The 27,787-nt window shown below is 43.5% G+C and overlaps 1 protein-coding gene across 5 annotated transcripts in view; it reads left to right on the top strand.

Moving 5' to 3' along the window:
- LOC132871817 (transcriptional repressor p66-alpha-like) overlaps nt 1-27,787 on the top strand; it is a 55,667-nt gene that overhangs the window by 21,792 nt on the left and 6,088 nt on the right. For 4 of the 5 annotated variants that reach the window (XM_060906339.1, XM_060906341.1, XM_060906344.1 and 1 more), the window contains exons 2-9: nt 14,403-14,661; nt 23,412-23,538; nt 23,696-23,827; nt 24,052-24,126; nt 25,681-25,806; nt 26,203-26,397; nt 26,680-26,935; nt 27,189-27,598. In XM_060906339.1, coding sequence (XP_060762322.1) covers nt 14,411-14,661; nt 23,412-23,538; nt 23,696-23,827; nt 24,052-24,126; nt 25,681-25,806; nt 26,203-26,397; nt 26,680-26,935; nt 27,189-27,598 — 1,572 coding nt within the window. In that variant the 5' untranslated portion in view covers nt 14,403-14,410. The remainder of the gene's footprint in view (nt 1-14,402; nt 14,662-23,411; nt 23,539-23,695; nt 23,828-24,051; nt 24,127-25,680; nt 25,807-26,202; nt 26,398-26,679; nt 26,936-27,188; nt 27,599-27,787) is intronic. The other variant, XM_060906343.1, reaches the window with a different exon arrangement.

Below are 27,787 nucleotides of genomic sequence, written 5' to 3' on the forward strand. Positions count from 1 at the left end.
CATGTCTCAGATCCATAGAAGAGGACTGGCTCGATCAGCGTGTGAAACAAGTTGAGTTTCTGGTCGTTAGCCAGGCTGGAGTTCCGTATGTGGCTAAGCTGCCCACACTAGTGCCTTACGGGTCTTCATGTCCCTTTCCGAGTCCACGGTATAAGACCCCAGGTATCTCAAGTCTTCGACTTTGCCGTTAATATAATGTAGTATTAGGAAATGCTCCGACTTGCACGGTAATTATTTTTGTTCGCACCAGTCATATATTCTAATGAGTTTATTTTTCTAATCGCATAGCCTTATTTTGAACCATTGCAGTCCTGACCAGGCAGTTACTAAGAATGATTGATTGATTTTCTGTCATGCGAGTTTCATATCTGACTTTGTTGTATTGTGTGACATCCCAGTCCTGATGCACACGTCTAATTCTCAGCCAGCTCTCTAAAAACAAATAGTCCACCTCCTATTATCTGCATTTGTTTAACATTTATTTCATTATGAATCCGTTATTCATATTTGTTCATATCCTTAATTTGTATATAAGCAGATTAGACACTTCTCTAGGGTGTGCCTCTTTTTCCTTAAATGCTTCAGAGGCAATTTCACATTCAGCTACAAAATAATTACTGTCTGTTTTTATGTTTATTACCGCGCAGCTCTGCTGTCCACGTTGCAGGACGCTGCAGGTTCCTGAATGAATCAATATTACAGCAGCTCTAGCAGTGTTTAGGAGCAGACTAGCAATGTTAGCACCAGAGGGCATCACTGCCTTGAATAAAAATGTCTTTCAGGGTCTGTACAAGTAGATTTGTGATGGATTTTATTTGCCCTTTCTGGGTTTCTTTTCCTTTCTTGAGTGCAAGTGTTAACTCCGCTTTTCCTTTTCATCAGGGTTACGCTTGGTTGCATAATTGCCAAAGCAATTAGTCTGGATTTGCTAGTGATCATGAATGTTTTATAGCACTGGATGCTCAAGTGCTGCTGACTTAATTGGGTGTATAAAGCTCTGAAATGTGTTCCTGCATATCATCATGGTGGAGGAAATGTGAAGCGCAGCATGGAGATTTGTAGTTCCGTGATGACGTCGTGGTGTCTGCTCGGCTCTCGTTGGCCGTTTTGTGGTTTAGAGGATTGTTCGGAGCCAGTGAGATAATGGGTATTATTTTGTTTGTTTTTAGCGTTTTCAATTGGTAACCAGACATTTTATGCAAACTGAACAGCCACTTTGCTGGATTAGTTGATTTGATCTTTGTTTGGGGTTTTTACGGACGCTCTTCTTTTCTGCACGTGTACGTAGGATGTGTCTTGCTTGAGAAGCCACATATATGCATACTGCCCCAAGGGGATGCGAAACCTGATCCGTTGCTGCCATTTTAGCCTTAACTGACACTACACGTTCACTGCAACATGTGGCCTTGTTCCTCTGTCCGCCATCTGACTCTGCGCTTTTGGCTGTTCGTACAGCCGGCCGTAACCGCTGGGCTGAGTTCAGCTGATATAAAGTAAGAGTGATTGTTCTGCCATAGCCCTGGACCTCTGCAATCAGATCTGAGAACAGCCCGATCCCTTCAGCTGTCTGTTATGGCTTCGTGCGGGATGATGACTCACTTGTTTACCATTTCCTTGTCCCCAGAAAGGAATGCCGAGGCGAGTTCTGTGAAGGAACAGTAGCCTACAGAGAATAAACGGGCTGTGCGCTGTTCTTATTAACCATTCTTTCCTCAAGGAGCGGCACTGCAGTCCAGTTGTGTCCGAAATGAAAATGGGGCAGGCGCTAACGGCGTAAATGACTCGGGTTCGGTTTTTGTGGTTTTGTGGAACACCCTGCCTTTGCTCCATTTATAACAAGATTTCAGGTTCAAAGTCCAGTCATATTATCCAAATGGTAAACCAGAAGGCTTGGTGGCATCCAAAGAAACACGTGTTGCATTAGGAATATCAGACACTTTTGCTTTGTCCAAATATTGAAAGGTTGTGCAAGTTTCGAACAGTCACACTCCATTGGTCATATCTCTGTCCAACTCGAGCAACCGTGCTCCTTAAAGAAGAAAATTTTAAAGGTAAATGCGTTATGCTTTCATTACCTTGTTTAACGCTAGACGGCGTTTCAATTTCATAAAATTTGGTGAAATTTAGTTCTCGTCTGAAATTTGGTCATTGTGATGGGTTTTTCTGTGACTTCGTAAAAACAGGCCATTCTGTGGCTGGGAAGTTTATTTAATTTGAGGGGATTCCCGAGCAAATAATGTGCATGAAATCGCTTGCTTTGTGCAGTCAGGCAGACCGAGGAAGTCCGTGTGCGCATGCGCAGGATTACCACCTTCTTTTCCTCCTTCTTTTCAGTTTTACGGCAGCTGGCATCCAGTGTTGCATTACTGCCATCTACAGGTTTATTTTGACCGTGCACTGACAGTTCCGTCATTCTGTCGCTAAACAAACAGCTGATCACATCAAGGTGCTCGCTGACCGCCGGTATTTATTAGTTTGATCCTGCGTTTCCTTTGCTTCGCAACATTAACCTCTCGTTTTCCGTTACTGTAGTCAGTCTTTCACGTTTCATTCGCACGCTCGCGTCCTCCATTTTTCTCTCCGGTTTCAAATTTGTATCCCATGATGCCTTGCGTGAACAGGGAAAGCCAGCCATGTGATGCATGATGTAGTAGCTTGAATTGGGTCATGGTGAAGCAGGAAAAAATAGCGGAGAATTTAGGACCACGTGGCCTTAAATTCATTAATCGTTCTATTTATTTATTTTTAAAACCTAATAAAATTGGAAGTCTGTGATTCGAATTCTTGGGTGTCAGGGGAAATTCTTTTTATGACCTACACTTGAAAAATCTGAAAGGCAGTCTACCTTTAACGGTGCGGATGTCTGATAAGAATGTCTGCCTGGGCCGTGCAAGGCCAAGAAATCCTGATTAAGCAAACTAATGTTGCTTAGCAAAGCAGAGAATTATACTGGAGACTTTTAAGCAGTTAACGATGGGAAGGTCAGACAACCCATGATACGATACATAACCGAGACAAGAAGATAAAATGTCATGCCTGTACTCTCTCTAATAGAAATAAAAAGCCTAATATTGACCCCGTACTCGCTTATCAATATGTACAGTGTTGAAAACAATTAATTTGCTTGTGTGTTTGTCCAAGTCAGAATGAGGGCAACAGAATGACATGATGAGATTCGTGTTGTACGTTAGAGCTGCAACACACTGCCACTTTCCCTACTTGTTTAGTGATCCAAATATCTGTATCGGTGTTCAGATTTGAGCCCAAAGTAGGCGTGGCCTAAACCAGAAGTTATTTAAACTAGAGCCCTGCACTCCCGCGGGAGTCCCGCGGGACCCGACGCAAAGCAGTGCGGCGCGGGACAAATTTTGAAAGCTCATTGCGGGCAGGAGGGGGAGGTGATAGGCTGCAGTCCCGCTAACTAAAAACGTGTTTTAAAATAAAATTTATAAATTATTAATTTATGTCTATCATGTATAATTTGTGCTGGATATTTTATTTGGCATTTAATAAAAACATTTTAAGATGCCTAAATTTGCGGATGTGGTCTAATCTCACATACGTTTCCGATTCCTTTCCGCTCTTGCGTGTTTGAGATCTCCGATCATGGCAGAAGAGCAGAGCTCCTCTAGTGAAGCTCACGGTGCTTCAGAAGTAAGTGCTGCTTTAAAAAGGGGTACATTTACCGTTAAAGAGTCAAGAGTCCTGAAATCAGACATTTGGAAGTCGTTCTCACTCGTGTACGACGCAGAGGGAAATCAGCTGCCCTTTGCTTGTTGTGATAAGTGCCAAAAGGTTCTGACATACGACAGCCATAAATCAGGTACATCAGGCCTGAATCGCCATGCATGTACTGTCTTAAAAGGACAGCAATTGTTGGAGTTCAGAGGGAACAACGCAAAAGTGACAGATGCGTTGAAGGCAAAGACCGTGAAGAAATGCGTTGATTTTGTTGCTGCGGTCCTCCGCCCGTATGACAGCATCGCTGGTCGGGGATTTGTTCAGTTAGCCCAACGCTTAGTTGACGCGGCAGCCACAATAGGCAAATTCGATGTGCGAGATATTCTGCCCCATCCAACAACTGTGTTACGTCATGTAGATGATGGGGCACTCAAATTTAGAAGAGCTGTTGTTGATGACAAGAACTTTTGTGAGAAATAACGCGAATGTCTGTCTGCATCATGCGGGATTTGCGGGCGGGAGCAGGACAAAATATGGCAGGCGGGAGCGGGACTGAAAATCATAATTCTTTGCGGGAGCAGGACTGCACAATGCAGGAGCGGGACTGAAAATTCTGTCCCGCGCAGACCTCTAATTTAATAGCCTGGGCCCGCCCATCCTAAGCGTGACGCAACACGAGGGCCTGTTGCGAGCTTAGTCTGGCCAGGCAAGTTATCTCCAGCTCTTCCAAGCTCCGGAAAAATCGGGAGCCAATCAACTTTGAGCATCTCCAACGGCCCTGGGTAGAGGCGTGTTCAAGGCAGTGACGTAGTAGAACTGCGACCGGAAGCCATAGATTGTTTACAGAATCGTGCTGTATTGAAAGCATTCAATGGGAAGTTCTCATTGAAAACGGAGCAAAGAGCAGCCCTGGAGGTATTTATTGAAAGGAAGGACGTTTTCGCCTTGCTCCCGACCGGCTTCGGTAAGAGTTTAATCTACCAGTTAGCCCCGCTAGTAGCCAAATCAATGGGGCTCAGCGGGAATCCTATCGTCGCGTCACATCAGAGGAAAGCGTGATGTGATTGGTTTAAGCTTCGTCACAGCCTTTTCTGGCTTCGACCAGTAGCAAACTGAGGCATTTCAGGGAGGCGGGTCAACCACGGGCTCTGGGAAACGGTTGGGCTGAATATCTTGGCCAGACCAATAGCTCGTAGATCTTTGAAGTCGTTTTAGCCAGACTACTAATTTAAACCACTGAGCTCCTGACCAGGCAGTTACTAAGGATGCTCTGTATGCCTTGAGCAGTGTCACATGTTCATGTTAAGGAACATGGTATTTCTTTCTTTCACAAGCTTCCTATCTGACTGCTTGCTTCCATCCATATGAAAGTAAAAGAAAAGTGACTTTTTCACTTCCTATTCGTATTTAAGACAGTGCTTGAATAACGTATTTGTTTAGTTTAAGCTCGGTTGTGTATACATTATAATACGGACAAATCACAAAATGCAGTTGGATTGTATAATAAAGCAAACTGGTGAACCCATGTGTCACTGTTAAACACTGGTCTCCATTAATTTTCATCGCTTTTCTTTTACCTTACCTGTGCTGCAATGAAAATGGAAACTCTAAAGAACTTGTGGTTCGTTGATGAGCTCATTTCCATATAGCAGCTTTTTGTGATCTCTGCATTGCAAAGGTCAATATTGTTCTAAGCATGAACAGCCCTGTAAGAGGGACTGAATAGGTCAGCTGTCCCTCGCAACCCTACAGTACTAATGGGCATTTCGGAGCACTTTTACCCTCGATGAAGTCCATATGAGCCGAACACACACATCCGCTGGGATTCGAGAGCGCTGACCTAAGCTACATGCTATAGAAGCAGATCAGAGGCAGAAACAACACCTCTATTCTGTTGTAAGGCACTTCGAGCGTAAGCAGGGAACTAGTGTTTTGCTGAGCCGAGACTGGTTCTACAGTTTTGTGATGTTTGTAAGAAATCAAGTCGGTTTCATTTTTATTTGAGATTTGATTCCTTTCAAGTGCACTTTTTAAGCCAGAAATACCTATGAATAAAGATGAGTTTATTCAGCAGAATTCTTGATTTCGCCAAAGCATCTTTTTGCTAAACAATTTGAATGAACTTTTTATAAAAAAAAGTCAACTAGAACTCCCTCCTCTTCTTTTTAATAAGAATCTCTGAACAGATTAATGAAAATGTCCATGCTGAAGGCTACATGAGGAATCTATTTTTAAATTTAGGTCCACCCCTTTTTTAAAATTTATTTTTTCCCCGCCAGCTTTAGTTGCTGAAAAGATGCTGTTTTAAATTGTGTAATAAAGGACGACTGCATATTTCATCCTTATTGAATGAAGTCCCATCAAATGCTTTGTGACCCAACTGTAACGTACATCACATGAAGCATGCTGAGGTCATAAACCAGACTTCAGTGCAGGTTGTGCTGTACAAGCTTGTAAGCACATCAGACAGAGAGAGAGAGAGAGAGAGAGAGAGATGGGGGAGAGACCGAGACGGACAGTGTGAGAGGGACAGATTGGGGGGAGAAACGGACAGAAGTGGAGGATGGAGAGAGACAGACAGGGGAGAGTGAGAGAGACTGACTGTGTGTGTGTGTGTGTGTGTGTGTGTGTGTGTGTGTGTGTGTGTGTGTGTGTGTGTGTGTGAGAGAGAGAGAGAGAAACAGATGCAGAGGGACAGATTGGGGGTAGAAATGGACAGAAGTGGAGGATGGAGAGAGACAGACCGGGGAGAGTGAGAGAGACTGACTGTGTGTGTGTGTGTGAGAGAGAAACAGATGCAGAGAGGCAGGCGGGGGGGGGAGAGACCGAGATGGACAGACACAGAGAGTGTGAGAAAGAGAGAGACGGGCACCAGGAGAGATGGACAGTGTGGGAAAGAGACAGACAGAGGGGGGTGAGAGACGGAGATGGACAGTGTGTCTGTGTGGGGGGCAGACAGACAGATAAACGCAGGCAGTGTGAGAGGGAGACATACAGGGGGAGACCGAGGCAGACAGATGATGGGGGGGCAGACAGTGTGGGAGAGTGAGACAGACAGACAGATAGATGGGAGGGGAGACAGACGGACACAGTGAGAGAGCGAGATGGCCAGACATAGATAGATGGGACAGAAAGAGAGGGAGACAGACGGACAGAGATCGGGGGAGGAAGGGGAGAGAGTGGGAGACAGAGAGAGGGGTGGAGAGACAGTGAGGGAGACATGTGGCGATGGACAGCGAGAGAGACCGGTCTCTCTGAAGATGTATATTGCCTTTGTCTGACCCCCATTTAACCACGCTTGTAATATAGCATTACATTCAGGCTGAAGAAAAGCATCATAAATAACCGTCTCCGTGACCCCCAGCATCTTCAATAATGTACATCCTGACGAACGCTGTCGCTTTAAGAATCGCTACGGTTGAGCTAACAGTAACAGTCTTCTTCAACTCTTCCTCACTCTCCCCCCACCTCCACCCATCATTTCTTTAGAGGACTTGTGTTTTGGAATGCCATGTGGCGTCTCTTTCGGGCGTAACCATCTGTGTGTGTGTGTGTGTGTGTGAGGGAGAGAGAGAGCGAGAGAGAGAGACTGTGTCTTGTCTGTGTTATGTGCCTGCTTGGTGTTGCTCACAAAGGGTTAAAACCTGCTTCAGTCTCACTCTCGCACACGCACACACCGGTTTAAACTGGTTCTCTGGAAAGTGCTTTGTGTGGCCCACTGAATCCTGGGAAGGGTCATGTGTAGCTCAGTGATGTCACAGAGGGAACTTAAGTCAGCTTTCCTGGATCAGCTGAAAGTGTGTGTGTCTGTGATCAGAGATCACAGCTACAGTGTTGTGTGAAATTTTACCTGGAAATGGATCACGTGGTGGATTTTTGGCCCGTAGCAGAATCTTCCTCGTGGGGTGGGGGGTGGGTGGGGGGGGCAAGAGTTGGTGTGTACGCACGAGGAAAAGGGTTAATATTATGTTTAGCCACTTCTTTCTTTCTGAGCTAACGCTTCCTGTTATGCACCAGCGAGTAGATGAAGCTCTGTTTTTCCGGCTGTGCACCTTTCACCCTCGCCAAGAGCAGACAGCATCTCAGCGTCTGCCTCGCATCTCGTCCTTAATACCAGTTCATATACGTTAAAGCTTTGGGTAAGGAAAACTGAATGAAGCTTAGTAGGATCACCCTGTGGAGTTAAACAACTTCTTCTAAATCAAGGTTTTTCCTCCATAGTGAATTCAAAGGTCACCTTTCTTTATCAGTTTGCATGTATGTGGCCTCACTGTTGGCAAAGTTTGTGCGCTCGTCAACTGTAAACATCGATCATCATTTGAATAGAAGTTAATTTGTTCTTTTACTCTAGATGACCTGTCGAGTAGGGGTTCTTAACCTTTTCCACCGTAAGGCACACCTATTAGGGGTGTTCACATGGCACATATTTGCATCGATGCTGCACCGATGTATTTTGTTGCGATATATCTTACTCCGGTGTAAATTTTGTCGAGCGTTCACACGTCACAAACCTGCTTACTAGAGAGAAGCGTGTTAGCACCAGTGCAGCCCCACTTGCATTCACATGGCAGTTTTTGCAACCGTGCTATACGATAGTAATAATGCAGAAATGAAATATGCGCACGCGTGAAAATGTACTTCCTTTTCCCGCCTTGTTTGTGATTGATATATCGAAAAACCATGGTTTATACTTCTCCAGACAAACTTTCTACGTTGTGGTCTATCAGACACCGTAAAAGGGTAAAAGAGAGAAAGGAAAGGTTGCGCAAGTACAAGAGAGCACGAAAACGACGCATTCTACAATTCATTCGGCAACAAATGGACGACTTCGTGTCGTTCATGGCCATGTGGATGGTTGTCATGGCATCACCAAGCACCGGGAAAACAACGTGGATGACACGTATGCAATGCCCGTATGTAATCAACTCTCCTCACGCGTAGCGAGTAGGGATGGCGAAAACTAAAAAAAAAATCTTGACCGACCACCGAGCCTCATTAGCCGGTTAAAGTCGGTTAACCTATGAGTTTAAACAGGGATGCAAACGGCGCGCCTTTTTTTCACGGCTCGTGCAGAGCCGATTTTTATTTATTTATTTATTTATTTATTTATTTTTTTTGGGGGGGGGGGGGCGTTGGAGTGTCTGAATAATTTCATCAGAGTAAATTCTGTATTAAAATTACTACATAAGCAAATGCCGTTACAGTCCATGAAAAAGTCGGCATCTGCGCCTTTAGTTTGTGTGGAGAGATATGATCTGCAATAACATGCATTGTTGGCTACAGACCGAAACATACTTTCAGAATGCACTGGCCAAGGCAGGACTAAACTCCATGTGCCTTCTAATAATAATTTTAAAAAAAAACCAGAATAGTAATTTGTAAGCTAAAAAGCCTGTGTCTACACTTTTCTTTCGCCGAGTGGCAGCTGTGTTCAACTGGGGCGCGAGGGCGGGACATGACTGAATGGGTGTTTCTGATTTGTCAGCTGTCTTTAACTGGGGCGGGAGGGCGGGACATGACTGAATGGGTGTTTCTGATTTGTCAGCTGTCTTTAACTGGGGCGGGAGGGCGGGACATGACTGAATGGGTGTTTCTGATTTGTCAGCTGTTGTCCTTACACCGCATGGCACGCCCCAAGCGTTTACAACACAGAATTCCAGGTTCTCTGCTCCAAAATCGGCAGCTTCAAAACGATATTGATTTTTTTATTTTTATTTTTTCACCGACAACCAAAAAAAAATTAACCGGTTGACGTTGATTCGGTCAACCATCGGTCAAACGGTCATCGGTTAACATCCCTAGTAGCGAGTCTACCCCTGTAGCGTTCAGACGTCCCATTTTATATCCGTGCTGCCCCGCAAACTAGCGTTTACTCCGGAGTAAATTTCTTAAACCACCTCCAGAGCAGGGTTAGATTTGTACCGGTTTAAGCAGCTTTCAGGGGCTACACCACTTTGTACCATGTGAACGCTCCACCGGGGCAGCCCCGGTGCTACACCGGAGTAAAAGTTGCCGTGTGAACACCCCTATTCAGACTTGTAACAAGTCGGGGCCCATTATTTAAAAAAAAAAAGTCCCCAATTATTTTGGCTCTTCTATTGTATTGGAATCTAATAATCTGTTGTCAAGTGTATTAATGGGATGCAACATCACCCCCTGTTACAGATGGGAGCCCAGGAATTCAATAAATGCAATAAAAACAAACTTTTTTTTTTTTTTTTTAAATTGTAAGTATTGTATTTAAAACTGTATGGATGTACCAGAAGCGAACATAAAACCATGCATACAGGGCATTCTCAGTCAAAAGGGATTAATGATCCAAAAGTGGAGTCTGGTCAATTTAACACAAGAACTTTATTACCACGTTTGTGTACAGCGAGCAAGTTATTAAAACCAAGACATACACTCAAAAGAAGTGGATATAGAAACTACTCAGTGGGATTAGATCCTTACAGGTTAACGAAGAGATTTTTCCAAGGAGTTGGAAAATTATCTATCCACGGAGTTCCCCGACATCTCAAACTACCTGTTGCTGCAGACATCGTTCTACATGGACACGCAGATGAAACCTGGAAGAGCATGGAGGTGTACAACTAATTTACGTATGGCGGAGTTAAAGATCTGGGAATCAGGACGCTACAAGATAGACAGCGGTAGACTGTTCTAAGCGCAGGAAGAGTGTTTATTAACAGGCATTATATTTACAAAAACGAAAGCAAAGCAGAGTATTTAAACAGCATTATAAAAATGGCTAGAAACAAATGATGCTTCGCAAAGCCTCAATGAAAACAGCGTCTGTATCTACACGTGCTGATTGCGCTCAAATCAATATTGGGTGTTTCCCATAACTGGGTCCCAAGAGCGTGCACAACGCGCTCCGTGAATGAGCGTGGCCGCACGAGCTACGCCAGACTCAAGTGTGCAAAGGTGTGACAGTCAAGTGTTCGCCTGCTGTGTGACCACAACTTTTAGCTCACGTGTATATTGCCATGCGTCACTGCCAAAATGCCTCGTTTTCATTGATCACCCAAGTGGGACTGTAGTTTAATGAGGCGGATGTGACGTCGGATGCAACCCAGCAATTGTACCCTATGAGTAAAAATTAGCTTCAGCTTGGGGGGGGGGGATTGTAGCCCACTAGAGTGCTTAGTGGGCTGCGACCCAGTGGTTGAGAAACTCTGCTGTAGGATCTGTGGTTGATAGAAGAGAGCAACTGGACTTGCTTGAAAAGTCTTGAAGATGTTTCGCCTCTCGTCCGAAAGGCATGCTCAGTTCTGTCTGTCTAATAGAGTATCTAGTATTTATCCTCTCATGGATCATCATAGAATCCGAATCAGAATGCTGATGGCTGCATTGTAGGTGGCTGATGGATGTCTTATGGCCCTTTTCCACTACCCTTTTTCAGCTCACTTCAGCCCGACACGGCTCGCGTTTCGACTACCTCAGAACAGCACGACTCGGCTCGCTTCAGCCCTGCTCAGCCCCCAAAACTCGCACGGTTTTGGAGTGGGGCTGAAGCGAGCCGAGCCGAGTGGGGCTAGGGGCGTGAGGAGACACTCCCCTGTGGACTGATTGGTGAGGAGGAGTGTCCTCACACGCCCTCACACGCCCCGCGAGCACGCTGGGATCTGTAAACCCGGAAGAATTACGAGAATTTCTGAAGCCTTATGCGCCTCGCCTCATCTATACGCTCTTGCCAGTATCTGTTTGCGTTGTCGGTGACAACAAGCCACAGCACCAAGACCAGCAACACTAACGACTCCATGTCCTCCATGTTTATTGTTTACTATCCGGGTCGCGAGACTACCGCTTAAAAGGTCACTGTCACCGTTTGCGCCGCCTAACGACATCACGTGATGTCCACCCACTTTCGCTAACTCCACCCAATGTGTCCACCCACTTCCAGCCAGCACGGTTCAGTGCGGGTGTAGTCAAAATGCAGCTCGACTCAGCCCGACTCAGCCCAACTCAGCCGCGTTTGTAGTGGAAAAGCGGCATTTGACACCCACCTCTGTTCAGTGATGGTCGTTCCAGGTTGACAAAAATGAACGATCCTCTCTGGCTAAGATGTCTGCCAGTTTTCTGGAAGTCCTCTCATACTCCCTATTAGACAGACAGAACTGAGGATGCCTTTCGGACGAGAGGCGAAACGTCTTCAAGACTTTTCAAGCAAGTCCAGTTGCTCTCTTCTATCAACCACAGATTACTATGTACCTGGATGACTGAGTATCTTCACAGATCTGCTGTAGGATGAGTCTATTTGATGGTCTTCAACTTCACACACTCGTTCACACCAAGGGGAAATTTATCCCTCATCAAGTAATAATTGTTTTCAACAAAACCACATGTGCCGCAGTTATTGGCTCTCCTACATTTAATACTTTTTGTACAACTTCCTATTGCCAGTAAAGCAGTGCTGAGTCGTCTTAACGTTTTATAAAGTTGGAGATGCAGATCACAGGGCATCTGAGACCATTCCTCTTTACAGATCATCCAAGGTCCTCGGCCCTCTCTTGTGCTCTCTCCTCTTCAGCTTCACCCCACAAGTTTTCACTGGGGTTCAGGTCAGGGGGCTGAGATGGCCATAGCAGAAGCTTGATTCTGTGCTCAGCGAACCATTTTTTTTTTTTTTCTGTTGATTTGGACATGTGCTTTGGATCGTTTTCTTACTGGAAGATCCAGTGACGACCCAGTTTTAGTTTCCTGCCAGAGGAGCCAGATTCTGATTTAAAATGTCTTCGTGTTTTATGGAGTCCATGACGCCATGTACCCTAACAAGGTTTCCAGGGCCTTTTGGAGGAAAAACAGCTCCGTAACATGACAGAACTTCCATCATATATTTTACAGTTGGGATCGGGTTCTTTTCATTATAGCCATCCTTGTTTTTACACCAAACCCACCCTTGAGTGTTTATTGCCAAAAAGCTCCATTTTTATTACATCAGACCAAAGAACACAGTTCCAATCAAAATTGTAGTCACGTTTCACAAACTTCAGGTGTTTTCTGTCAGTTAATCACAAACATAAAGGGGTTTTTTTTGGTCAAACCTTCTAAATAATCCGTTGGCATGAGGGTGGAGTCTGATGGTGGTTTTGGAGACTTGGAAGCCTTAAGATTTTACTTTCTCATTCACCCCCCCACCCCCACCCCCCCCCGCTCCTCACTGCATGTGGAGCAAAATAAACTTGGGTCCTCTTTCAGGCGAGTTTGTACCAGCTCCAGTTGATGTCCATTTTGTTGTTCTTGCCCTAACAGTAGAAATGGGCGTTTTTCAATTGTGTGAGAGCGAGAGAGAGGGGGAAAAAGTTATTTACCAGCTGGGAGGTCCATACCGTGACAAAGAGCTTGAAAGCTTGAAAGTACTGAACGAGGCCCTCTGGGCCGAGGTCCGTATTCAAGGCCGAGGTCATGGTATTTCACCATACGGACCGACCTTGTGCTTATTTTTATTTATAATTTCATTCTTTACCAAATTCTAACAGAAAACAAGTGCACCCGAAAAGGAAAGCCGAGGCGAGCCGCCATTTTGAATCCTCATTCACGGTTGTAATGCAAATTGCTTCCTCCTCGGCATACAAGTGCACTTTCATGGCAGGGAAAAACTACATTTTGCCGCCTATGTAGTCCCCTATTTATATGAAATTGAATCATTCAGGATTCACCCATAACCCTGTGATGACCTGGCGACTTGTCCAGGGTGTACCCCGCCTTTCGCCCGTAGTCAGCTGGGATAGGCTCCAGCTTGCCTGCGACCCTGTAGAACAGGATAAAGCGGCTAGAGATAATGAGGAGTTATTCTCCTGTCATTGGAAAACTTAAGGAGTAAAAAAAAACTCTATGGCACCTATAAATAGAGAATAAATTCTCATTGTACAGATTTTAAATAATGGGCCTGATATTTGAATAGTTTATGGGTTAGGATTATGTTCATTACAATAAATCTGTCTAGAATTCAGTGGAATTCAACACACTTTTCCCTCATTTGGTTTGTATGTTCTCTTATTGTTCCCATGTTGATGGATAACTAAGGGAATTTGGCCTTTGTGTCACCTCATATTTGTACCCCAGTTAATCAGGAAGTCATGAATTACAGCTTGAAAGTTCCTACACACTCTAATCAACTCAAATGTACAATTTTTAAATGGGAAACAAGCTTGTTACATCATGTTCACTATAATTTCTAGGGATGCCAAAAATAGTGGCGTGTGTGTGTTGTGTTTTTTTTTTTTTTTTTTGTTAAATCATTTCTTGATGAGGTTATGTAATATCTAATATGAATGTGTACGTTTTGCTGTAACTGGATCCATGTTACACTTTTAATTTGGATTTAAGAACAAATAATCTGTATTTGTTGTCTTATTCGTCCACTCTCCGTTAAACTGTTCATCTTTTAAATCTGTCACCAGCATCCGCGTCACTCGGGCTAACTGAAGAGGTGCTGATGCCATGTTTCCTGTAGACAACAATCTTGGCCTTTCTGCATGTACTTTGCAAGCTAGATGTCTGCACTTTATCACTGCAGCCCATTAGACCACATTATGCCCAGTTATTGCTCCTGCACTGGGTCATAGGTTGCAGTGATGTCATTGCGTTTGCATGATTTCCTCATTCGGTTCGCTCTAATAGACTCTATTATTGATTTCCCATTTCTCTCTCTGTCTCGCGCTCTCTCTCACTCACATTCTTGCTTCCTTTCTTTGTCTTGTTCTCCCTCTGTCCAGGTGTGGCCATGTGTGACGAGGCGGTGCGTCAGACGCGCAGTCAGAAGCGGGCTTTAGAGCGGGAGGCTCTGCCCGTGGACTTGGATGTGAAGAAGGTGAAGCTGGAAGGTGGAGACAGGGATGATCGGCCCGTGCTGCGTCCCAGACCCGAGGCCTCGGCTCGCAGCTCCAATATCCTGAGCACCGGTGAGGTGAAGGCCACCATTAAAGTGGAACTGCAGACCCGAGACGAGCCTGTGGACATGAGCACCACGAAAGGGTGAGGGTCAGACCAGCTGAATACTGAATTCTTGTGCTAATTCGTGGCTCATAACCCAGTCGACAGTCCATTCATAGTGCAATACAGATCCCAATGTGTGGGTTCAACAGAGATGTGTACACCAGAGGGATTTGTGAAATGTTGTTTACCAGCTGGGAGGTCTGTATTGTGAAATACCGTGACCGAGGTCTTGAAACTACTGAGCGAGGCCCTCCGGGCCGAGGTCAGTATTCAAGGCCGAGGTCACGGTATTTCACCATATGGACCGACCTTAAACTGGTAAATAATATATTTATTTTTTTCTTTACCAAATTCTAACAGAAAACGAGAGCGCCTGAAAGGGAAAACCGAGCCGAGCCGCCATTTTGAATCCTCATTCACGGCTGTAATGCAAATGGCTTCCTCCTCGGTATACAAGTGCACTTCCATGGCAGGAATAAAACTACATTTTGCTGCCTATGTAGTCCCCTATTTATACAAATAGGAGTCATTCAGGATTCAGCCATGTTTTTGCTCGGCGTTAGCAAGTTACAGGTTTTTAGCTTTCTCCTGAAATTTTTTTTTCCCTTCTTCCTCAGGGTAATAAAACTCTCCTTCACTGTGAACACTGTCATCACTATCCATTCTGTAAAATTAATGCTATTCTCCTGAGAAATGCGAAAATAAATCTTGACAAAAATTGCTACTATGTTTGTTGTTGTGAACGAGCGAGTCACCTGGGGTCCGTACCATAGGATACAGACCCGCTTGCCAGCCAATCAGAGCGCAGGATTTGATGGAAACCGCACCACAAAATATGTAAATCATTTTTATTATGGTGATGATAGTGGGTTTTGTTTCCACCACTATCAAAAAGCTATAATATTTGTTCTTGTAGTTATTCTCCTGGGGGCGGCACGGTGGTGTAGTGGTTAGCGCTGTCGCCTCACAGCAAGAAGGTCCGGGTTCGAGCCCCGTGGCCGGCGAGGGCCTTTCTGTGCAGAGTTTGCATGTTCTCCCCGTGTCCGCGTGGGTTTCCTCCGGGTGCTCCGGTTTCCCCCACAGTCCAAAGACATGCAGGTTAGGTTAACTGGTGACTCTAAATTGAGCGTAGGTGTGAATGTGAGTGTGAATGGTTGTCTGTGTCTATGTGTCGGCCCTGTGATGACCTGGCGACTTGTCCAGGGTGTACCCCGCCTTTCGCCCGTAGTCAGCTGGGATAGGCTCCAGCTTGCCTGCGACCCTGTAGAACAGGATAAAGCGGCTACAGATAATGAGGAGTTATTCTCCTGTCATTGGAAGACTTAAGGAGTAAAAAAAACCTCTATGGCACCTATAAATGGAGAATAAATTATCATTGTACAGATTTTAAATATTGGGCCTGATATTTGAATAGTTTATGGGTTAGGATTATGTTCATTACAATAAATCTGTCTAGAATTCAGTGGAATTTACTGTACAATTAAGACGTCCTGTGCTGCAAAAACAAAAGCCCCTTTCACATATGAAACCTGTCATGGTCTGAGGTAAAAACAGCATGGAATAAATAATAAATTTTAATTTCCACTCAGTCTTCCATAACAAAAGTAACAGATATTGTGTGTTCCACCCAGCTGTATTTAACAATGTTATAGAGTGTGCGCTTCAATAAGACGCATAAAACATGCGACACCGGATATGACGTATAATTCACGAAGCGGCAAGTCCTTCTATTCTGAAAAGCCAAAGTTGAGACGTTGGTGCCATGTTGCTAACAAGCTAATCTGTTGAGAGTTGCCTTCTAGTTTCTGAACATTTGTTCAAACAAAGGCTATTTGTGATATCTCCTGACGTTCTCTTTCCTTGTTGTTTTGAATTTGCTGCCAGTTGCTTTATATTGAGGCAGTATGAGTAGTTCCGTCACAATATCGCATCTTTTGTGTCACAACATGCAAATCTGATTTGTTCAAATTCCCATACGGCAAAAGATTTCCGTAAATGTTACCAGGTTGCTAGTGGATAGATTAACATTTAAATTTTGACTTTGCCATTTTGCTCCCATTCCCACAGGACACCGTTACTGCATAATAATGGAAAACATATGGTTTTCAGTGAGGGTGAGAATGGGCTTTATGAGAACCCGTCAGCTACACCACATGCCTTGAAGGTTCTGTAGGGTTTCTTCTAATATGCTGGCCTGTTGTAGCCAGTATATGCTTAATTTGCGTGAAATTATAGAACTTGGTAGAGAAATGGAACAAAATTAGTTTCACAATGAGAACTTTTTCACTAGACCTAGTGTGCATTGCAGTTTTGAGGTTTAGAGAGATGCATGATGACCCAGTTTTAATTTCCTGGCAGGAGCAGCCAGATTTTGATTTTAAAATGTCCTGGTATTTCATAGAATCCATGATGACCCTAATAAGGTTTCCAGGGCCTTTGGAGGGAAAAAGCCCATGACCATCCTATTCACTGTACGTAGGGCAAAATAAACTTGGGTTCTCTTCCAGGCACGTTTGTAACCGTTCCATTTGGTGTCCACGTTTTATTATTGATCTGACAGTAGAAGTGGACAATTTCAGGGGAGTACCAGCCCAGCTAGAAACAGGTAGTTACCACCCAAAAATTTTCCAATAACAGCAAATCCTAGCAAGTGTTTTATTCCTCCTATAATGCTAGCAATGACGGGCCATTTTTAAAAAGTAGTTGTCAGTGTTGTGTAATGTATCAAATTAGTGTGAAAATCTGAATTGAAAACTTGTTTAATTTTGTAAATGTGTATTAAACAACAGTTATGAGCATTTGAAAATCCAGTTTTTTTTTTTAAATAAAATTTCCATTTCTGTCCGTTGCCCCAGTCACAAACCAGCAACCATTTTCCATTGGTTTAATTTTCCATTCATGAGAAACCTCAATCAGAAATGAATAGACCAAAAAGCCAAAAATAGAGATTTAGATTTTTGAGCATCAGGGTAAGAATTACAGATAAGGGCTTCTTCTTGTACATCACAATTCTGCACCTAGAAGGCTTAAAAGTAATACATCAGTGAAATTGGTTCATCCTTTGTGTTTAAACATAAAAGCCAGAATTCAGCAGGTATGTTCACTTTAAATTGTGGACACCAAGTGTGACTAATGACAGTGGTGCTCAAATACGCTGTGTATAAGAGGGTCAAACTTTTTTGTTAATAAAACGAATATATTTTTCTCCATGAAAAATGTATTCAGAATTTTTTTTTTTTTTTTTTTTGTTAGGAAGGATACAAAATTTTTCCTCAGTGAGTCGATCTTTCGCGGTCACTCGACAGCAAAGTGTTCAGCCGATCTTATTGGAAAAACAAGTCAACATGAGAGATTCGACCACTAGGTGGGAATCATGAGGTTCAAGCTAATTGAACCAACAGTGAGCGAGCTGGAAGCAACAACAAAGCTCATGGACCAGTGACGAATATTACTAAAAAAACCCAAGATGGTGGGGCTTGTGAATTTGGTGTATTGCATCAAGCAATGTTTTAAAAAAAAAAAAAAAAAAGACTCTTAAAGTAAAAGCTCATCGCAGCATCATGCAAAATTAACAAAATATTCCATCCATCCATTATCTCTAGCCGCTTATCCTGTTCTAGAGCGTCGCAGGCAAGCTGGAGCCTATCCCAGCTGACTATGGGTGAGAGGTGGGGTACACCCTGGACAAGTCGCCAGGTTATTGCAGGGCTAACACAGAGACAAACAACCATTCACACTCACGTTCACACCTACGGTCAATTTAGAGCCACCAGTTAACCTAACCTGCATGTCTTTGGACTGTGGGGGAAACCGGAGCACCCGGAGGAAACCCACGCAGACACGGGAAGAACATGCAAACTCCACACAAAGACCCTCGCCAGCCGCTGGGCTCAAACCCGGACCTTCTTGCTGTGAGGCGACAGCGCTAACCACTACACCACCGTGCCGCCCCCAGTGTATTCTGTAAATGTTATTTATTCTTGAATCGACACTAGTTTTATGTAGATTAAACTTTTTTTTTTTTTAAATGTCTTTAAAGGCCAAACGAAAACGCACCATTCTCCCGTAAAAAGCACAGTGGTGCACTGTCAAGGCTAATAACACCGTGATTTGCCAATGATTGTAGTATTATTTAATGAATGACACAATTTAAAGCTTTGCGGCATCCGTGATGCAAAAAGGTTCCTATTGCCACTTGCTTTACAGTAGCTACAGACAGACATTCAGTATCTAGTCTGACACTGAAGACTTTTTTTTTTTTCTATACATTTTCATAAAAATGTATTTTTGAGAGATTCATCATGGCAATGGTTATAGGTTTCTCCTTTGAAAATCCACCAGTGCCGTGGTGCGTATATATAGGTCATCAAAGTCTCTCTCTCGTTTTCGGTTTCATTGAGTCAAAATCAGGAGTGCTGCTGCTTTTTTTTTTTTTTTTTTGGGTGTAAATTAATAAATTTGTTTAGAGAAACCATTTTGCATGCATGATATGTAAATGTTTTTGTACGTTTGTATTCTGTAGCTGCTGTCTCTTTCCTTCAAATAATGACATTGCAGACAAGGTTTTGTAGTGGGGTGTTTTTTAAAATTCAACACTGCTCTTTTGCTGGAGGTTTGTTAAGCAGTTGAAGTTTACCTACACTCATGGACATGGATGTCGGGGAGTTCGATGATTTATTTGAACAGAGTGGGGTCACCCCTTGTTGAAGAATGAATGATTGTACAGTATACATCTTTAATAGGGGGGAATCCCCAAGAATTTGATGCACAAGTTTATAATTTATTTTGGGTTTTCTGAACTCAACACAGGATCAAAATTATGCATTCAGCACACCTAATATTTGGTTAAATGTCCTTTAGAACATTTCACCTTGATCAGATGCTTTTGGTTGCCATCAGGCAGGATTCTGGTTGGGTATTTGACCACTCATCTTGGCGGAATTGATAGTTCAATTAAGTTTATCTTTCCTGACACGGACCTGACTTTTTAAGCACAGCCTGCGTATTTTCGATAGGGTTGAGATCAGGACTTTGGAAAGGCCATTCCAAAAGCTTAACTAGCCTGCTCTATCCATTCCATGACCTGCGTTGATGCGTTTGGGGTCATTGGAACACCCAAATGTGCCTAAGTTTCAACTGTCTAACTGATGGTTTGGTTTGAGGTTATGCTGAATTTTGAGGTAGTTCTCCTTATTTATTTATTTATTTATTTATTTATTTATTTGTGTGTTATTTCATCCACTTTGATTTAACCATGCTTAACAGTTTCTTAGTGGTTGGTATGGTGTGTTTTGGGGTTGAATGCCTCACCTTTACTCCTCCAAACATGCTTCTGGTCATCGAGTTGTTTGGCTACAATATTTTCTACATACAACAGTGTACAACAACCTTTTCTGTTGCTGCCCCTAAGCTCTGGAACAGCCTTCCTATATATGTCAGATCCTCTCCCACCAGTGATTTTTGTTTTAAATCCAATTTAAAGATGCATTTTTTTTTTCTCCCTTGCTTTTGGCACAATCTGAGGTAGTAAATTCTATTTTCATTTTTAACTTGGATTTTTTTTTTTTAAGATTTTTTGGGGCTTTTTTCACCTTTATTGGATAGGACAGTGTAGAGACAGGAAATGAGTGGGAGAGAGAGATGGGGAGGGATTGGGAAACGACCTCGGGCCGGAATTGAACCCGGGTCCCCAGATTTATGGTATGGCGCCTTATCCACGACGCCCCCTTTAACTTGGATTTTATTTTCAATTTTAATTAGTGACGTCAAGTCAACCCCTTTTTTTTAATTATTTTAATTACTTTTATAAATTTTGTTCATTTATCCTTATATTTTACATTTATGCTATTTTTCAACTTTTTTTTTTTTTTTTGCTAGCTTGTTTCAATCTAGTCCAATTTCTTTATTTATTCTGTTTCCCTGTAAATGTTGTTCCAAATCTTTGTGTTATGTTGTGAAGCACTTTGGGGCCAACTCTGTTGTATTTAAATGTGCTATATAAATAAAATGACTTGACAATATTTTATCCGCTGACCATAAAACGTTCACCCAGAATTAGGCTTTTTCTTTGGTCACATGGTCAGGTGCAAACTTTTTTTTTTTTTAAAGATTTTTTTTGGGCTTTTTTCACCTTTATTGGATAGAACGGTGTAGAGACAGGAAATGAGCGGGAGAGAGAGACGGGGAGGGATCGGGAAATGACCTCGGGTCGGAATCGAACCCGGGGTCCCCGGATTTATGGGATGGCGCCTTATCCACCTGAGCCACGACGCCCTCAGGTGCAAACTTTTTTTCGTCGACTTTTGAAGCTGTCGATTTTTAGAGCAGGGCTTCTTTCTTGGATGGCAACCTGTCAGTCCATGAAGATGTAAAACCCTCTTGAACGTAGACAGTGACGCTGGTGTTCCAGCAGCTTCTGGTTTATGACAGCCCTGTGCCTTGGTGGTTCTTTGGTTGTTCCTGACCATCCGAACCAATTTCTTCTCAGCTGAGAGTGACAGTTTTAGTCGTCTTCCACACCTTGGCAAAGCGGTTACGCCTCCCAATTACTTGTCAAACAAACCCTTATTATATTGGCACAGAGAAGCTACCAGTCAATCATGAGCACTAACAGGAAGTTGAGAGGCCTTAGCCTTGGCAAGTTAAGACATTTTGGAACTTTCATCACCATTTGAGTTAATAATCTGTGGGTGGATGTGTAGTTTTGATCCTGTGTTGAATTCAGAAAACTCTAAATTAAAACTTGTGCACCAAATTCTTACTTTTTCCTATTCGAGGTTGTACAATCTTTCCCAGGAAAAAGAAATCCTTGAAAGCCTAATATTGCCATGACGTTCATGTCCATGATGAGTGTATGTAAACTAATAAACGCAACTGTATATATTGTTTCACGTATCATGCATTGTAGGAATGCCAAGTATTGTAGGTTTTTTTTTTTAAAGTCACCAAACCCCACTCCAAGTACACTTAAGATATAAAGAAACATGAGCAGATTTTTTTTTTTCCCCCCTCTTTAAATGGTTTTGTTTTCAAGGCCATTATCTCTGAGTGTAGAGGGATATTACCCTGGGATATTTAGCTTTGTTTCACTGTCCTGGTGTCATTCATAAAATCAATGCCCGAATCTGGATGGTCCTACCTCCATCAGTTGAACAATTTTTAGATTAGATGTGGAGTAGTAAGCCTAATATAAATTTTTTTAAAATCTCCTAACCAACGGTATCTGTTAGGTGATCTATTAATACTTATGGAGAGTGAGAAAACTGATAGTTTGACACAGGAAGTGTGTGTGAGTGAGGGAGGGAGTGCATGTGTGCGCGCGTGCGCGTGGCAGAAGTTTGTGAGGCGGCAGCTCCATTTTCTCCGGCACCTGAACCCTACTGCACTTCACAAAATGAAGGCCATGTGTCACAAACCGGTTCCAGCCGGCTGGTTGCCATGGTTTCCACTTTGGAAGGAGCAGGGCGGGAGGAGGGGGAGGGTCACATGACGCAATGAGGCAAACTGCTGTCGGTCACATGACTTGTTTAGTAGAGTGATTAATGTACAGGAAGTGGGTGTCTCGAAAGAGGAGCATCTCTGAGGCAAAGAACAAGAACGATGCTTTTCAACACCGGCGCCGGTGCAGTGCTGTACCCTCCCCTCCCCTCCCTCCCCACACGTAACCAGATCACTCTAGTGTGTGCAAGTGAAAAACTTTATTAAACAGTTTCATCAAGTTTTTCCAGGTGTCTGGTCATAAATATCTTGCAGGCACCTCTGAGGCTCTCCCGAGAGCAAGAACGTGTGCGGCCTACACAGGAAATGTGACCACGCTCACGACGTGCACGGAGTTAGTTGCCTATTAAGGAATGAGATGTCCAGTAAAGTGTCATGTTGTGAGTCCATGGCCTGCTGTGTATATACGTTTGTTATAATCCACAGATACCGTGCGCTTCTTCTTGCCAAGTTATAGCTCATATGATGATTAAGTATTGTTTGATCAGTCCCTGTTCTGAGTCTGTTCTAGGATTGCTTGTAGAGTGTTGTTTTAATCTAGTGTGTACAGGTGAATATTTTCTCAGCATCAAGTCGAACACTTTCTCTATTTCAACAACATTAGCAGCAATTTCTTTCTAGTGTGTTTTTTTTTTTTTGTGAACCCCTAATGTTCCTCCATGATGTTTTAAGTTTTGACTGTACCCCATTGAATAGCTCATCACCTCTAAGCAGTTTCACGAGTCCACACAGATAAAACCGCACAGCTCTGTATGCTAGTACTGGCACATTTTAAGATGATCACCACCAGTCAAGCAAACACTATAGTCCTCTTAGAGAGAATTTTTATTATTACTTTTTTTTTCTTTTGTAGATCTTGATTCATTTCCAGACCTGTCTGGCTGATTGTATTTCATTCATGTTGAACACCATTTTCATGCAGCGTGAAATGAGTATAAAAACTGACTAATATGTCTGAGTAACATCCGGTTGTAAGGTTCACCACATAAAACTTGACTTTGGATCACAAGTTTCCAAAATATGAGGAGGATTTAGAAAAGTGTGTGTTTCCCTCTAGTGGAGAAAGGTCATAAAAGTATGCAGAAGAGTTAAACTTTGGTTTCGTTTGCACCGATCAGTTGCGTGGCATTATACAGTTCTGCCTACTGTGTATATACAGGTGGAAATAATGCTCAGAAACCTATCTAGTGCCACAAGTTCAGTAGATTTAAGGTTGGAGCTTATTTATCAAGGAAAACTGTATAAGCATATTGTGCATTTCCTGCCGAGTTACCTTTTTTATTTTTTGGCAGCGATGTTAAGAAAGAGAAGCGGCCTCCGTCGCCAGACGAGATCATCGTTCTGTCTGATAATGAGCCATCCAGCCCACAGATGAATGGTGGGAGTCACTTCAAAGACCTCGACACAGACCTGCTCATGGTTAGAACCATTACATGCATCATATATTGCTATAAGCGTATTTATTTGATCAGCTGATGGTACACAATATTGTTAATGATGCTGCACCTATTTTTTTGGGTCATGATGATGTACAAATCTACTCAACCCTCTGTGCTGTGTGTGCACGTGCCTGTAGAGGAGCAGTCCTGAAGAGCGAGTTCGCATTATAAAGCAACTGAAGGAGGAGCTGAGGCTAGAAGAGGCTAGGCTGGTATTGTTAAAGAAACTCCGACAGAGCCAAATACACAAGGAAACCAATGTACAGAAGGTAACGCACACGTGTGTGCACACTCCATACAATAGGCCTTTTTTCTGAAACACAAAGCAAAAAATGCGTACACTCGTGCATGTCCTCAGTATCCGTGCTCTTTAGGCGTTTCTTCACTAGACAAAGTACCAGAACTTTTTGCACATCAGTAAGACAAAATATAAACTGTAAAAATTGACAAGTTTGAAAAGGTCTATTGATTCTTTCTTTTATTCTCTCCTCAGCCCTTAGGTTCAGGCTCTGTGGCCACGCCCCCTCCTCTGGTGAGAGGCTCAGGGACCAACAAAGGAACTCAGCCTGTAAGTCTAAAACATCATCAGGTTTTCACACAAGTCCTAAAAGTAGATAAAGAGAACCCAGTTAAACAAATGAGACAAAAATATTATACTTGGCCATTTATTTACTGAGGAAAATGATCCAATATTACATATCTGTGAGTGGCAAAAGTATGTGAACCTCTAGGATTAGCAGTGAATTTGAAGGTGAAATTAGTCAGGTGTTTTCAATCAATAGGATGACAATCAGGTGTGAGTGGGCACCCTGTTTTATTTAAAGAACAGGGATCTATCAAAGTCTGATCTTCACAACACGTTTGTGGAAGTGTATCATGGCACGAACAAAGGAGATTTCTGAGGACCTCAGAAAAAGCGTTGTTGCTCATCAGGCTGGAAGAGGTTACAAAACCATCTCTAAAGAGTTTGGACTCCATCAATCCACAGTCAGACAGATTGTGTACAAATGGAGGAAATTCAAGGCCATTGTTACCCTCCCCAGGAGTGGTTGACCAACAAAGATCACTCCAAGAACAAGGCGTGTAATAGTCGGCGAGGTCACAAAGGACCCCAGGGTAACTTCTAAGCAACTGAAGGCCTCTCTCACATTGGCTAATGTTAATGTTCATGAGTCCACCATCAGGAGAACACTGAACAACAATGGTGTGCATGGCAGGGTTGCAAGGAGAAAGCCACTGCTCTCCAAAAAGAACATTGCTGCTCGTCTGCAGTTTGCTGAAGATCACATGGACAAGCCAGAAGGCTATTAGAAAAATGTTTTGTGGACGGATGAGACCAAAAAAGAACTTTTTGGTTTAAATGAGAAGCGTTATATTTGGAGAAAGGAAAACACTGCATTCCAGCATAAGAACCTTATCCCATCTGTGAAACATGGTGGTGGTAGTATCATGGTTTGGACCTGTTTTGCTGCATCTGGGCCAGGACGGCTTACCATGAATTCTGAATTATACTAGCGAAATCTAAAGGAAAATGTCAGGACATCGGTCCATGAACTGAATCTCAAGAGAAGGTGGGTCATGCAGCAAGACAACGACCCGAAGCACACAAGTCGTTCTACCAAAGAATGGTTAAAGAAGAATAAAGTTAATGTTTTGGAATGGCCAAGTCAAAGTCCTGACCTTAATCCAATCGAAATGTTGTGGAAGGACCTGAAGCGAGCAGTTCGTGTGAGGAAACCCACCAACATCACAGAGTTGAAGCTGTTCTGTACGGAGGAATGGGCTAAAATTCCTCCAAGCCGGTGTGCAGGACTGATCAACAGTTACCGCAAACGTTTAGTTGCAGTTATTGCTGCATAAGGGGGTCACACCAGATACTGAAAGCAAAGGTTCACATACTTTTGCCACTCACAGATATGTAATATTGGATCATTTTCCTCAATAAATAAATGACCAAGTATAATATTTTAGTCTCATTTGTTTAACTGGGTTCTCTTCATCTACTTTTAGGACTTGTGTGAAAATCTGATGTTTTAGGTCATATTTATGCAGAAATATAGAAAATTCTAAAGGGTTCACAAACTTTCAGGCACCACTGTACTTGAAATGCTCTGATCCTCAGCAGGTTCTGTCCAGCCGGAGTTCAGCGGGAGTCATCCCTCCTCCTCTGGTGCGTGGAGGCCAGGTGTCCAAACACTGCTCGCAAAACTCTCAAATCATCATGCCTCCACTGGTCAGAGGAGCTCAGGTGAGTCCCCAGTTTGTGCCACAACTTCCACCACAGCACCCATTTCTCAACTTGAGCGCCTTCCCCTTCTTTTCCTAAATGGCGAGGTGCTCGAGCTGGTGCTCCTTCAGAGAACCAGTAAACCATTTTGGCTCATGAGCGCTTTGAGAGACAAAATGGAAATAAACAGAAAATAGTGACTCTGAAGGGTTTTATTCGCTTGTACACTTGTGACCCTTTCCAAAGTCAAATTCTTCACCAGTGTAAGTGTTCAAATAATTTTTTTTTTTTTTTTTTTTTTTTTTTAAATCCTTTATCTTAACGGCACTCGGATAAATATTATTTGTCCTCACAATTTAGGAAAATGTATTAAAACTGAATACGCTGAGTGTCTCTGTGTCGTTTACACCCCTCCAGCCGATCTCTGTGACGCCACAGCAGATAGTGAGTCTGCGGCAGCAGCAACAGCAGTACTCCAGCTCAGGTCCACCACCCCTGCTGCTGGCCCCGAGAGCCTCCGTGCCCAGTGTTCAGGGCCAGAAAATCATCCAGCCCAACCTCATTCGCGTGGCCAGTGTATCAAATGCCAACCTGCTCGTCAATGTCAGTCCGGTGAGTTTCTCCTTACACAAACAAGTGTCTCTCCATTTTTTTTTTTTTTTTCTCTTTCAGGTTTCGATATTTGATTATTCCCTCAAAAGCTAATGGGCCTTGAGCAATCGGTTTACTTTAGATACTTTATTTTCCATTTCATAGTTGGTGTGCTTGTCTTGTACCTCGGATCACTAAATGGAATAAATAAATTGAGTTTTGGATCCCTGATGCTGCACCATCCAGGATCTATTCTAATAACTTTGCTTTTTCTACTTTACTTTTGACTTCCATGCCCTACAGTCCACCACCAACCTGAAGACATCCTCTGGGGGTGCTCAGAGTGCCCTGGCAAATGCCAACGAATCTCCTGCCAGCCGACAGGCGGCGGCTAAGCTGGCACTGCGGAAGCAGCTGGAGAAGACTTTGCTGGAGATTCCTCCTCCCAAACCCCCTGCCCCTGAATTCAATTTCCTGCCCTCGGCAGCCAATAACGAGTTCATCTACCTGGTGGGCCTGGAGGAGGTTGTGCAGTGCCTACTGGACGCCCTGGGGAGAGGTATTCAATCAGCCATGTCAATAAAACATCAGCTATTCCCTTTTTGTTGAAATGCAAATCATAGATTTTGATGTGATGTTTGTCTGCAACATGAAAGCTAGCACTGGAACCATGAACTGGTGTATAGAATCATTGTTGGATGTTATCACAAACGTGCATTACCATATTCATGAGTACACTTCTGTAGCGCGAAGCAAATGACTGACTATTTGTCTTCGTTTCTTCTTTCATCCTTTTCTCCTCCATTCCTCAGGTAAGCAAGGAGGTTCTCAGGCTTCCGTTTCCGCGGAGCCGTTTACATGCACTCAGTGTAAGACGGACTTCACCTGCCGCTGGCGTAAGGAGAAGAGTGGTGCCATCATGTGCGAACAGTGCATGTCCACCAATCAGAAGGCGGCCCTGAAGGCCGAGCACACCAATCGACTGAAGGCAGCCTTCGTCAAGGCCCTGCAGCAGGAGCAGGAGATCGAGCAGAGGATCCTCCAGCAGGCATCCTCTCCAATCCCGCATTCACCTTCCTCCTCTTCATCCTCGAGCCATGTGGTGAAGTCGGAGCAGCAGGTGATTGTCTCTCAGCAGATCAAGCAGCGCTCCTCTTCCTCGCTCCAGCAGCACAGTCGAACTAGCCAGCCGATCAGCCGCCACCATTCCCCTATAACACAGGTGAGCCGTGGTGGTTCTGAAACGACTACTGACTATTAAGCAGTGGGACAATACTGAAGATCACCCACTCCGACTGTATAATTGGTGGATAATAGTTAAGGGATTGTAGGATACAGATGAAGAATAATGATGAGGATGTACCAGTACTGACTGGGAAACCGCTAGATAATGGCAAGAAGGACATGCCGA

This window comes from Neoarius graeffei, chromosome 23 (genome assembly GCF_027579695.1).
Source record: "Neoarius graeffei isolate fNeoGra1 chromosome 23, fNeoGra1.pri, whole genome shotgun sequence".
NCBI classification, from domain to species: domain Eukaryota; kingdom Metazoa; phylum Chordata; class Actinopteri; order Siluriformes; family Ariidae; genus Neoarius; species Neoarius graeffei.